Source organism: Cladophialophora bantiana, assembly GCF_000835475.1.
Source record: "Cladophialophora bantiana CBS 173.52 unplaced genomic scaffold supercont1.14, whole genome shotgun sequence".
Classification (NCBI taxonomy): domain Eukaryota; kingdom Fungi; phylum Ascomycota; class Eurotiomycetes; order Chaetothyriales; family Herpotrichiellaceae; genus Cladophialophora; species Cladophialophora bantiana.
The window spans coordinates 14,165-26,256 of record NW_015971588.1 but is presented as its reverse complement, the minus strand read 5'-3'; the positions used below and the strand labels follow the sequence as shown (position 1 = coordinate 26,256).

Below are 12,092 nucleotides of genomic sequence, written 5' to 3'. Positions count from 1 at the left end.
GAAAAGTTAGACTGCGCTGCATCGTCGAATATAAATGTCGTCACAACAAAAAATCGTCCCTTCGCAGTAACGGATCGTAGAAGCCTAAATGCCACTCGTTGATTTGTTGGTAATGGCCAGACTCGGCAGGTGGTTAGGTCGATTGAGAACATAGCTCACGAGTTTCTAATCGATCGAATCCTTGGAAGCATGGATGGAAATACCAGGGAAGGCGCTGAAGCTACTCGACGCACAGAAGAAAGTGTCATCCCATTCAGGAACAAAAATGAAGGTTGGATCAGGGAAGAAACCAGGAAGAACGGGGTTGGAATAGGCCGAATTCAAAGCCGCGACAGCAAAAAGGGACGAGGGGTGCGACATAACAGCGAAAATAAGAAATTGGACACCATCTAACCCTGTTGCTCTCAACTACCAGCTTGCGGCCAACCACGGAGCCTCTATCCCTAGGCCGTAATATATTGTGCATCACCTGGATATTGAGCGAAAATCTTTGTCAATGAATCCTGGGGTATTACCCAGTATCTGCGCTTCGCACATCGCAATACTTTGGGGGCGAAGGGGAAAAGTGGATAAGGCTTTTCCTAAATTAACGATAGCTTTAGTAGGAAATTAGTCCGTTACGTGTCATTGGTGAAAATTCTTTCTACTTTGCTAATACTATATCGTATAAATGTTTTTTTTTTTAAATTACTCTTACGTCACGTAGTGTCTAGGTCCCTAGTACCCAGCGAGCTAGGTAGTTTTCCAGTCGTCGGATGAAAACGTTTAACATTAACATCCCAAAATAAGGGAAGACCCTTCGTAGTTAAAAAAAAGAATGTGCCCAAGGTACTGTGTACTTCGAATACCACTACTTTGACTCCGCAACTGTCGAAGCCTTGATATAGAAATTTATTCGCGTTAGGCTTTATTTTCTACTACGTGTTAAAGAAATTCGACAACAGATTTTACGCCGGCACGTATCCTTCCTACTAAGTATCCCCACGAGCCTGTCTTGTTGCAACCTATGCCGCAATGGCAAACTATATTTTCACCAGAGCGCGCTCGGTTTTTGTTCTGCTTGTTGGTCCCGCGTTCAGTATTTTGCTAGAGTAAATTTTCAGATCCAACAGCCTAGATTTTATTTGCCAGAGACCTTATGTTGTAAAAATGAAAGTGGATCTATCTACTTAATTGTCCCCTCTGGCTATTCAGAGAGACTCTGCCTATATACTATTTACACTGTGGTAATAAGCGGTCCGCTGAATAGATCTGGACCTGGCCAGATCTGTCCAGATCTCGTTATCGATCAATGGTGGCACCGAAGCTGTTATGGAGATGCCTCGGCTGAAGCATTGGTGGATTGGTTGGTTTGCCACAGTGGCGTTCTACTATCAACATATTTGACCCCGAAATCACCTTGCCAGCATCGACCGCAATGTATGGAGCATGGCAATTAGGGAGAATGAAGACGGCAAAGGGAGGATATAAGCCTTGGAAAGAGAAGCAAGGAGATTAACGTCGACGAATTTCTAGCCGCCACTTACGATTGCTGGCCACTCTTAGCGTCTTCATCTGTGTCCGATGATCGACCTAGCGGAGCAGAACATGGAAGGGCCCTAGAATCTCAAAGTCTCTTGAAATTTAGAACCGCCAAGAAGACTGGGGAGTAATACCGTTCACTAGTAGAGATCCAAGCCTACCGATGAAACTAAGGTGCTCAAATATGCCGTTTCCTCGTCTTGACCCCACGACCCCGCGATGCATCCTGGACGCTATATCGTCTTGTGTAAAATGGTCTTAATACCACGTGGTCGCTTTAGACCCTGGATGGTATCAACGGACTAGTCATCGCCTCCATTCACATCTCCGTCAGAAGAACATTGGCTCAAATCCCTCCACGTGCACCAGGCCAGACGAATCCAGCCTGGTCAGGGGAGCCTCTAATGTCAATGAAGGTGAACATAACTATTACCCCATCTTCGACGCACAGAATTTCACGAGGGAGCACTGAGCTAGACCCCCTCATCAAGCATCCATCACGACGCCAACCTATCATCGAGCGAAAGCCGAATCCTCATCTAGACAGGGGAGGCCTGGGAAGGCATCGGCACCGTGTTGAATTTGCTGGAATCGTCCTTCGGATCCTTTGGGAACTTAATTCTCGCAAGGCCAGCCGTAAGCAAAGTAATTGACATGCGTCAATCTACTGTCTATGCCGATCTTTCGCTCCTGTGACTACGAAGCCTGTCCGCTGTTTCGCGGCCCACGGTCGACTTCCTTACCCGGTCTTGGGTCAGACCCGATTCAAACCCGTCGACTAGGAACCTCTTGACTGCTTCTGGGTTCAGGACATTGCCGAGCGCGGCAAACAGCTTTCCGCTGGCTGTTTCTGACAACTTACGGCCGGTACCGTCAACCCAAGACATACCTCCCAAGGCGAAACAGCGTTGTGAACATTATCGCTGTTGCCGCCGATGCATGTGGACATCATTTGCGTTGTCGTCTACCCGTCTGCAATGCTGGCTCCACAAGAAATTGACCTTGGATGCAACGGCCTCCTGGTAGGTGCCTCTCACGCCCTATTCAGTTCCACGAGGGTTCCTAGAGCATTATAATCCTCTACCGCCTCATTATACTCAGCGAGCGCCCGCGAGTAATGTTCCATTCGCTCTTTAAGACCGGAGAGTTCCTGCTTTCTAGACGGTAGAGGTCATTAACCTCTCTAAATAGCCGCGTCGAGTCTTCTTAGAATCTATTATAAGGGCTTCTCGAAGTCGCGCAGCATCTATAGTTCGTCATTTCGCCCCTGCTGTCTGTAATGGAGCTTTCCGTGTAGTTCGTTCCTTTGCCTTTGTTCATGCCACCATGGGTATAGCTCAGACTAGTATCCCAGAACTAGGATCGACGTCACGCTTTCATTAAGGCTGTCTTCGACTCTCGTCTTTTGAACACTTAGTATGTGTGTGATCATAGACGTTGAATGCATCACCAAAATGGTCATGAACCGTTGCCGTCACGAGCCCAGAAATTGGACTCTCTTAGTCCTCCTATGACCACTGACTGGTCGCTCAAGTCAAAACGCCTCTCGCAGTATGCGGAGCATCTCCGCAAATTGGCGTCAAAAAACACCAGGGTTATCGGGTCTAAAGACGCTATCAAAGGCCTGATAAACTTGTTTTGAAAATTTTCCAAGATTTGTGGATACCCATATCAGTTCCTTTGGTACTGCCACCATATCGTCTTTGGAATTTATAATCGAGATCCGGTTCTGAGCCGCGAATCTCCTACCACTGAAATCCTACCTTCCGTCGAAGGCTTTAATGAGATGTGCACTCATTGAGCTCTATTCTTGGCTGCCAGTCTTTCTCGTGCTGTGCATGTTCTTCCCGCTTATCGATTGCTTCTAATTTCCATGACTGCAACATCGCCGAGATCTTTTGGTCCCCGTCCCCGTCTTGACGTCCAATGCGTGCGGTACCGACCTTCCTTTACCTTCGTTGCCGAACCTGTCCCTCCCATTTATCCCCTCTGCATCTATCAAGGAACGACTTCTCGCTGTCATCGACTCAATCTGGAGCGAGTGTCCACCATTGGCCGGAATGGGAGTATCATAAGCAATATTCATTCCGCGTCATCTCAGCCATCCCGAGACGCCACGATCAAATATGCTGCATCGCGCAGTCGAGTATAGGGGGGGCCTTCATTTAATCCAGGCTAGTGACATCGTTCTTGCCGCAGATGTCGGGGCACTGTTCACTGAAACGTTCAAGATCGATGTGCGAGGGACAGTACTGCGGCCTGAACACCTCGAATTATAAAGCCAGTATTTTACACGCTCACAGTGCGGCAGAGTCTTGCGCCTGTAAATGTCCCCTTATCCAGCTTCATATCTCTTTAAAAGACGTCCTTCACACTTTGCGTCCACATCTTGGCTATGCTGCGGGTACACCATCCTCTAGCAATCGATTACCCCTGGCCATTCGTTTCGTAAGCTAGATTTGGGGGAAAATAAACGGTGGTTACAGATGCCCACAGGCGTTAGCTGAGTAAACGGAAGTGGTGCTAGAAGTGCTTCCACATATAAGGCTTAAGTTTTCTTTGCTTAAATATAATATATCCGCTTCCTATAAAGGATTCTTCCTGGCCTAGAAAGCTGTGGCAGTTAATACCTGACACCGCGAAGAGGTGAGAATCCGTCCTCAGCCGCATACAATCCCCTTCCCTCCCGCCCTGTGATTGCCTAGGAAGCGCATCATTTCGCCTCTCGTTAACCCTGAAAGACGAGAAGGCGCGCAGTTGGGTGCTCTCTCTGTTGAATCATCCGACAGGAAAATTTCTTTTAGGTGTATACTGACCTTGCGGTCAATTACAACGCTTGGCTAACTAGAAATACCTCTTTGAAGGCCTATACGTGGCGCTCGGTTTCACGGTCCTTGATTGTAATAGAGACACGGGCAACACCGGCAGCGACGCAGTTCCTCCGAGCGAGGTCATTAATAAGCACCTTTTTAATGGCTTCGGCGACCATATAAGGAAAATTTCCATGGTGCCAAAGCTAAAAGCCCCCAACACCGCCGGTTTGGTAATGTAACAGAGCACTTCAGGGTTCGGCATGCACGTGCAACAACGCACAGAGGCCTGTCCAGCAGATCGGGAATCGAGAACGCTTTTCTGGTTGATGCTGACAAGACAACACCACCACAAACACCACCCAGAAGGGCAGCGACTAGGGCTACCAACACCTAGCACAGCGGAGGCATCGAGGAACAGGACAGGACTGATAAAGCACTTAGGAATTAGGTAGACTGTGCCAAAAGAGCGAATTCATGATCCTCTACCAAACTGTCCAAAAATTGGCCCTCTGATAGCACTGTCGACTGTCCTTCTCCCAGCGATCTAATTAGGTTTGACATGTGTCCTGACAGACCTCTGCCTTGCTAGTCCACCACCAGCCCAGCATAGCCACGCCGCCTTGTTACAGTACCGCATTAAGCCGCTGTCCTCATTAACAAATCGGATTTGGTTCGCCATGGCTTCGAAGTCGAACGCATTAGAATAGTCGTCGTCGACCATTCCATACTTCCGAGCCTCCTTCGGGTGAGAAAGCGGAGCACATGAAAGGACGTCCACGTAGAACCACTCTTCACAGTCCACAGGTTTGAATGAGAAAGTGCGAAGACCACGACATCTTTCGAGTAGATTAACTCGTCTTTTGCCAGGGGATAAAGCCCCACAGCCAACAATATCTAGTATAGAGAAATTCGGACGCAATGAGATTCCTACTGTACCAATGAGCCTTTCATAAACTTACCGCCCGCAGCCTTGTCGCTACTGAGGCTGTAGACGTTAAGTAACTCAGCGACAATCTGTTTGCAAAACTCGGCGACTTCAAAAGTATCACCTACCTAGGAGAAAAATCCACGGAGACGGCGACTTGGCAACGGCATAGGGTGGGACAGCTAGTAAGTCCTCCCTCTTCACTTCCTGTCTGCTACACGCCTTCGGCGTCCGGGCGCAGACTGGGTCCCAGGCAGCAACTTATCTTTGACCATTACGACCCATGACGTATGTAGGCCTTGAAGTTAAGGCCAACTTATATCATAACAGTTACCGAGTTTTTCGTCTTTGTCTTTGTCGCTTCTAGTAGTGGTGGACGACTTTTAAGATTGACTGCTAGACATGGCGTTAGATTCCTGGCAAGATATGACCCTAAAGATCATAAGAATGAAGAGTCTCGTCCGAATTAGGCTAGGTCAAACGTAACCCAGAAGTGCCGTCCTCGTTAAAGGAGAGCAAAGATTGTGTGTGTATATGTATGTCTCGAAACCTATTCTGAAGGTTCTTAAACAGTCGCTAGAGAGCCGTTTAAGCAGTTTCGATGTAAGATTAAAGGGAAGACAGGGGTTATATTGATTGCGAGATTAACAAACTTTGGGGAGGCAGATTGAACCTCGCCAAGATGAGTATGTTCCTAACTCACCTTACTGTAAAGCCGCGTTGCGTCATCACCCAAGGTTGCTATTCACTCAGTCCATTGTTGACTCTCACCCGTTACTCTTAAGGTCACGGTATACGGCTATAGAATCCGTGTTCGTAAGGGTGATATACCATCTCATGGTGAGGTTCGCGCCCCTTCAGTCCCCAGTTCTATCGATCTGAAGTTCATTACCTAGTCGTGACCCTCAACACGACTTTTCGTTTATACAGAGCGGGATTAAGAAACAATTAGCGATCGGGAGTAACCAGAAGCTTAGACCTCATTCTCCCGAATGACATTGGCAAGGAAACAAGTTGGGAATGACTCAGGACAGCAACTTCGACAGCAACTTCGTACAACAGCAACTTCGGTAGATACTCGGCAAAAACTAACCCCACCTATTTTATATGGGGATCAATTCTCCTATGTATAAATCTAGCTCCTTATGTAATCCTTAACCTCGCCGCCGCCTGACCTCGTCGCCTGTTTGTATAGCCAACCTTAGTGTTGATCTCTCAGTTATCCTGTAAATCAGGCAGGAAGCCTTGTTACCTGGCCTCGACTAGCCTAGTAGTCCGTTTACGGACTCGTTTACCTCTACCACCACCGATCGCAGGCGGCGCTGTCGATGGTGGCAAGGCCAGTTCAGGAGAGTCCTCAGGCGAAGGACTGCGACGCGGCCGTGACCGTTCTAGCGTCTAAGGCACTAGGCGTGTTGGCCTAGTCAAGGTTAATGGCGGAGGAGTCTCTGGCACATCTGCCACCTCTTCCTCCCTAGCGTTTTCTATAGTAATCGGAGGTGGTCGATGTCTCTGTGGTGCCTGAACGACGTTCTGAACACTACTAGGCGTAAATCGAAAGATGTGCATGAACGCCTCTTAAGGCCTCTTGTGCGGCCGATCGAGTGCCTCTTAATAGCGCTGTTCCTACCTCTCTACCTAGTGTTACCTACGCTCCTAACGCTCGCTGATCTCGCTAGCGATTAAGGCCCTCTCTATTATCCTGCCGTGTTCACGTCTCTTTACCTAAGTTCGATTAGATATAGGATCGGGCGCGCCGATAGATAGATTCTATAGATCGCGGCGTCGTTCATCTAGGCGAATTAAGTCTCGTTCCATCCGTTTCTATAGACGCTCTCGTTACCTATTAAATCGCTCCCTTTTAGTGCTCTTAAGGCCCTCTTAAATCTGCTTAATTATTCACCAATTTATCATCGATTCCGTGATCTCTTACCGTGAGTAAGTATCGATAATCTAGTAGGTTAGAAACTAATTCGTGGAGGTGATTTACGGGCCGTTTAGCCACCACCGCGGATAAAGGAATATTCTTAGGATAGACTCGCTAGTCTACTAGGTACGCGCGAGGTAGTATCTATAGAGTAGAAGAAACTATTTTAGTAATAGATAGTTATAGTCGCCTAGATTAGTATCTAAGGCCATTAGTTTATAGAGACTAGTCCACTCGTTCGTAATCTTTCTAAGGGTATAATCGCTAACTAAGAATCGTAAGTGTTGAAAGATCGCGCCCTAGGTACAGCGTAAATAACTTACAAGCGAGGAACTATCCGACTTAGCGATCTCTTTAACTACCCCCCTAACCGTTTAGTAGAGCCGTTTTATCGCTATCTCAAGGTCCAGTTAGCCGTTAGTTATCTAAGTAACTACGTTGTGATAGGACTTAGATCGCTAACTAGATCGATGGCTAAGATTTAGCAGTTCCGCCGTATAGAACTTAACAACGCGATCTTCCTTATTACGCCATTCATCGAGATATTTAGATTCTAGGAGCCGCGATTATAGGTCGTTCCGTCTAGTCTAAAGTTTCTCTTAAGTATCTACATTAATATAGACCTAGGCGAGATTAGAGAGACCCTTAATAGTGTCTCTAGCGCTATCGCGATAGCCTTTAATTTAGTCTATCTTATAACCCATCCTACGAAACTTCGCCTTCATCGCCTTTATAGCGTACTAGTGAACTGGGGCGAGGCTACTAGCCATGGGCATCAACTCGTACGGCGGTGGGTATAGTCTCTTCTCAACGCGCACACTCAACTAGGGGATGTCCTCTCTATTGGTAACTTAGTTGCTTGTGTATTGTATGAAAGATAGTCCCCCAGAACTATATAAGAAGAACCATGGTCTAGGGTCGGCGCCCCAGCTAATCATAACGCTATCCACCACTTCTAACTTCTCCCATTACACTAGTTATAGATCTAATATCTAGCGGACGGAAATAACTTAGTAACCGATGAAACGATTACCTTTACCTAATCTAAGATAATAACCGTAGGCGAAATAACGCTCTCTAGTAAGTGTGACTTAAGACACTCCTAAAAGAAGATATAGGAGGCGTAGTTCTTAGACGGATAGAATGAGAACGCTATAGGAAAGGTCTTACTATTATTTAGCACACTAACTACAACGATTATAGATATTCTCAGTCTATTTATATTAAAGATTACATCGATAATATAAATAGATTCTATAATAAATCGAGAGATCGCCTTAAGAAGGTTAAGGTATGAGAACTAAATCTACACACACTGCCTACTAACTACTATACTAGTTATCTCGTTAACTACCTCCTTAAGTCGCGTTTTATATATAAAACCTTTCGCCTAGAGGGCCATAACTAGTTCGTTAATTATCTTCTAATCATCCTTTAAGGCTGGCTAATATCTAACTAAGTTATAGTACTTCTTAGACGTTAAGAAGACACTAAGATCGATTAAATTAAGAATTCTACGACTTATAGAGAACGCGATAGTGTTAAGACGATGAGTCCTTCTATAGACCTTTACGGCCTAAACCTCCTTAAGGCGCGATCTATATCTAGCGAATATTAAAGGGTTCTCGCTAAGTGTGTGGCCTATATACTTAAGAGACTTAACAGTAAGGATATAGCCTTTATTTCCACTGCCTCGTTTACTAATGAACTTCCAGGAGACACGGTAGAACCATCGGCACCTAGTGCCACGGATATACGTGGAATCACGCTTGCGATCTAACACTATTACGCCATCTTCGTTCCGCTTAACTATCTCCTGGAGACCTCGTATGTTGCGAGTGCCCTGGCCGTGGTATATACATAGGAAGGAACTGCCAGGATGCTTAGGCGTTCCACCAGAAGACCTAACTATATCAAAGCCCTGGGATAGCGAGTATTCAACGAGGCGTCTATAGCAATCATCAATGGTGTCAAAAGGCTCGTCTATAACAGGATCGGCAAGGAACGCAGGCGGTAAGGCGTTAACAGCCTTCTCAAGTGGCCTGCGGAGGTGGTCAGGACAGCCTGGCCTGGCGCGCCAGGCTGAAGATTGGGCACTCGCCATTGGTCAGAACATGAGGATCTCAACACCAAGGTTGGCTATACAGAACAGGCGGCGACGAGGTTAGGCGGCAGCGAGGTTAGGTGGCGATATTGACTCAATATTCGATTGTGTGACTTGCAAAAACGAGCGCCATACAAAATAGGTGGGGTTAGTTTTGGCCAAGCATTTAAGCGAAGTTGCTGTTGTACGAAGTTGCTGTCGAAGTTGCTGTCCTGAGTCATTCCCAACAAGTTGGTACCGATTCGATTATGCACCGGGGAACATTCACTCAGCAGATATTAACTAGTTAAGCCAGTGAAGAAAAACATGGGAGAGCAAACAACGAGACACTCTAAGGACCTAAAATCAGCATAGTATGCCATAATGAAAGGCATATCAATGAGGACTAGGTGAGGTAACTATCCTCGGCAGCCGGGGCTGTACAAAGTATCTAAGATATAAGTCGGAGCCGAGGTTTACTTTAGGTCCTTCAGTTTAGTAATAGCCGAGTCTCCTCACCCTAGATGGCCTCGGCGCGTGAACTTTCTTTATACATTAAACACGTCGTCCGCTTCATCATCTAATCATGACCACCAACAGTGAGAGAACAGAGGATAGCTTCGTGATTTATCTTGAACACTGGTGACTTGAGCTCCAACGGTGCTATCCTGGTGATCCACAGAGGACGATATAACACAGTTAGCTACCATGACATCGCAATCAGACCTCCGAGCACAGAACCTTTTTAAGTTTAATCACCTTGTCGCATTGATTACCGGAGGAGCATCGGGGCTAGGTGAGATAGCGGCACAGGCATTCGTACAGAACGGTGCCAAAGTATTCATAGCTAGTCGCAAGGAGTCTGAGCTAAAACGGGTGAGAAATGCCTGCTCCACCTTGGAGAAGGCCTCTCAGCTAACATCCTAATCTACAGTGTGCTGCAAGGCTAAACAGCCTTGGTCCTGGTACATGTGATTTCATAGTTGCAGACCTGAAAGATAAGGCTGGGTGCGACCGACTGGCAGCTGAAGTCAAGAAACGGACAGACGCTCTGACGGTCCTGGTCAATAACTCCGGCGCCACTTGGTACGAATCATCCTCGACGCTATTATCGGCAAATCCAGTGGCAAATGATGAATACTCACATTCTGAAATAGGGGAGCACCGGCTGACGATTTCCCCGAGCATGGCTGGGATAAAATTATGGCCTTGAACGTGAAGGCAATTTACTACTTGACTATTGCGTACGCTGGCTGTCTTGAAAGCTCTAAAATTAATACTGAAGCTAAGTTAGGCTCATACCACTTCTTCAAAAGAGCGCCTCAGAGAGCCAGCCTTCAAGAGTCATCAACCTTGCGTCCATTGCTGGACTCTCCACGGGTGATCCTACCGCTACTGGGGAAGGCGGTCTATCAATTATAGGGCATGGAGCCTACAGCTGTATATCTTCTTCCATCAACACCTCTACCCCTAGATAGAGACTTATTTCTCACAGACGGCCCCTCTAAAGCAGCCTGCATTCACCTCTCTCGGCAACAGGCGTCCCAATTCGCCCCTAAGAATGTCTTGGTTAACTGCATCTGCCCGTAAGTCGACTGCAAGATTGCCATGCGCACTGAGAAAGAACTAACTTCGCTCGGTACGTAGTGGGTTGTTCCCCTCTAGAATGTCGAACTTTGGCATTCAAAAGAGTCTTGAATTCTTCCTGAGCACTCAACCCACCGGAAGAATTGGTACGCCCGAAGACTTTGCCGGCCTAGTGTTGTTCCTTTCTAGCCGCGGGGCTAATCATATCACGGGCAATGTGATAGAGATTGATGGTGGAAGTATGCGCAGTGGGTGGAGATCCAAGCCAAAGGGCTCAAAGATATAAACTCAAAAAGCGTCGAAGTTTACTAAATACCGGATTTAGTAGCATTCTGTTAGAGCTATTGGCGTATCACCTAAATAGATGTTAGAGCTGCCGCTAAGTCCTAGCCGGCCGAGTAGGCTATCCTCAGTAATAACCCTTTAATAAGTCTGACCACCAGGTTTTGCACCAACCCCGTTTTACACCACCTAATCGAATCGCGACCGTAACAGAACAAGTCTTAATTACTCAACTAACACTATCGTTGATGTGGAACACGTGTGTAAACGCCTCGATTAGGTCATTAGACGTGCCATTCCCGTTGTTTATAGACTATTTAGTCCTCTGCGTCGTTGTCGTTGTCGCGCTCAATGTCGCCCATGCCTCTTTGGCCTACTGTATAGTCTCGATGCTAGTAAAGGTCTCATTAGCATTAATTATCTATTAAGGATCCCTACTGATCCTAACTAGGTTAGGGTTCTCAGTGACAATCCTAGAATAGTATGAGCTGGTTAGGGAAGACATAAGATATAAGTAGGGTCCTCTATTACCGAGAACTATATAGTCCAGTAGATAACGTAAGTTAGCTACGAAGGGAGTATAACTATTGAACTGGGGCGAGGCTACTAGCCATGGGCATCAACTCGTACGGCGGTGGATATGGTCTCTTCTCAACGCGCACACTCAACTAGGGGAAGTTCTCTCTGTTGGTAACTTGGTTGCTTATGTATTGTATATGAAAGATAGTCCCCCAGAACTATATAAGAAGAACCATAGTCTAGGGTCGGCGCCCCAGTCAATCATAACTCTATTCACCACTTCCAACTTCTCCCATTACATTCCTCTCATTGTCGCTCGCTTCCTTAACGACCTCGCTTAAGACTTAACTGTAATCTTCGCCTGTCCTTCTCGGAAACATCAATTCTTCTTTATATTCTTTAAACGCTCTGCGAAGTTATTTAATTATCTCCCAT

The 12,092-nt window shown here is 46.6% G+C and overlaps 1 protein-coding gene across 1 annotated transcript; it reads left to right on the top strand.

The window, feature by feature from the left end:
* Positions 1–9,977: 9,977 nt before the first annotated feature.
* Z519_08795 (uncharacterized protein) lies at positions 9,978–11,142 on the top strand (the record flags this gene model as incomplete). The annotated part of the gene is made up of 6 exons (XM_016766523.1): positions 9,978–10,145; positions 10,204–10,355; positions 10,427–10,513; positions 10,564–10,709; positions 10,765–10,855; positions 10,917–11,142. The coding sequence occupies 6 exons, from the start codon at positions 9,978–9,980 to the stop codon at positions 11,140–11,142; spliced, it is 870 nt and encodes a 289-aa protein (XP_016616821.1).
* Positions 11,143–12,092: the final 950 nt, after the last annotated feature.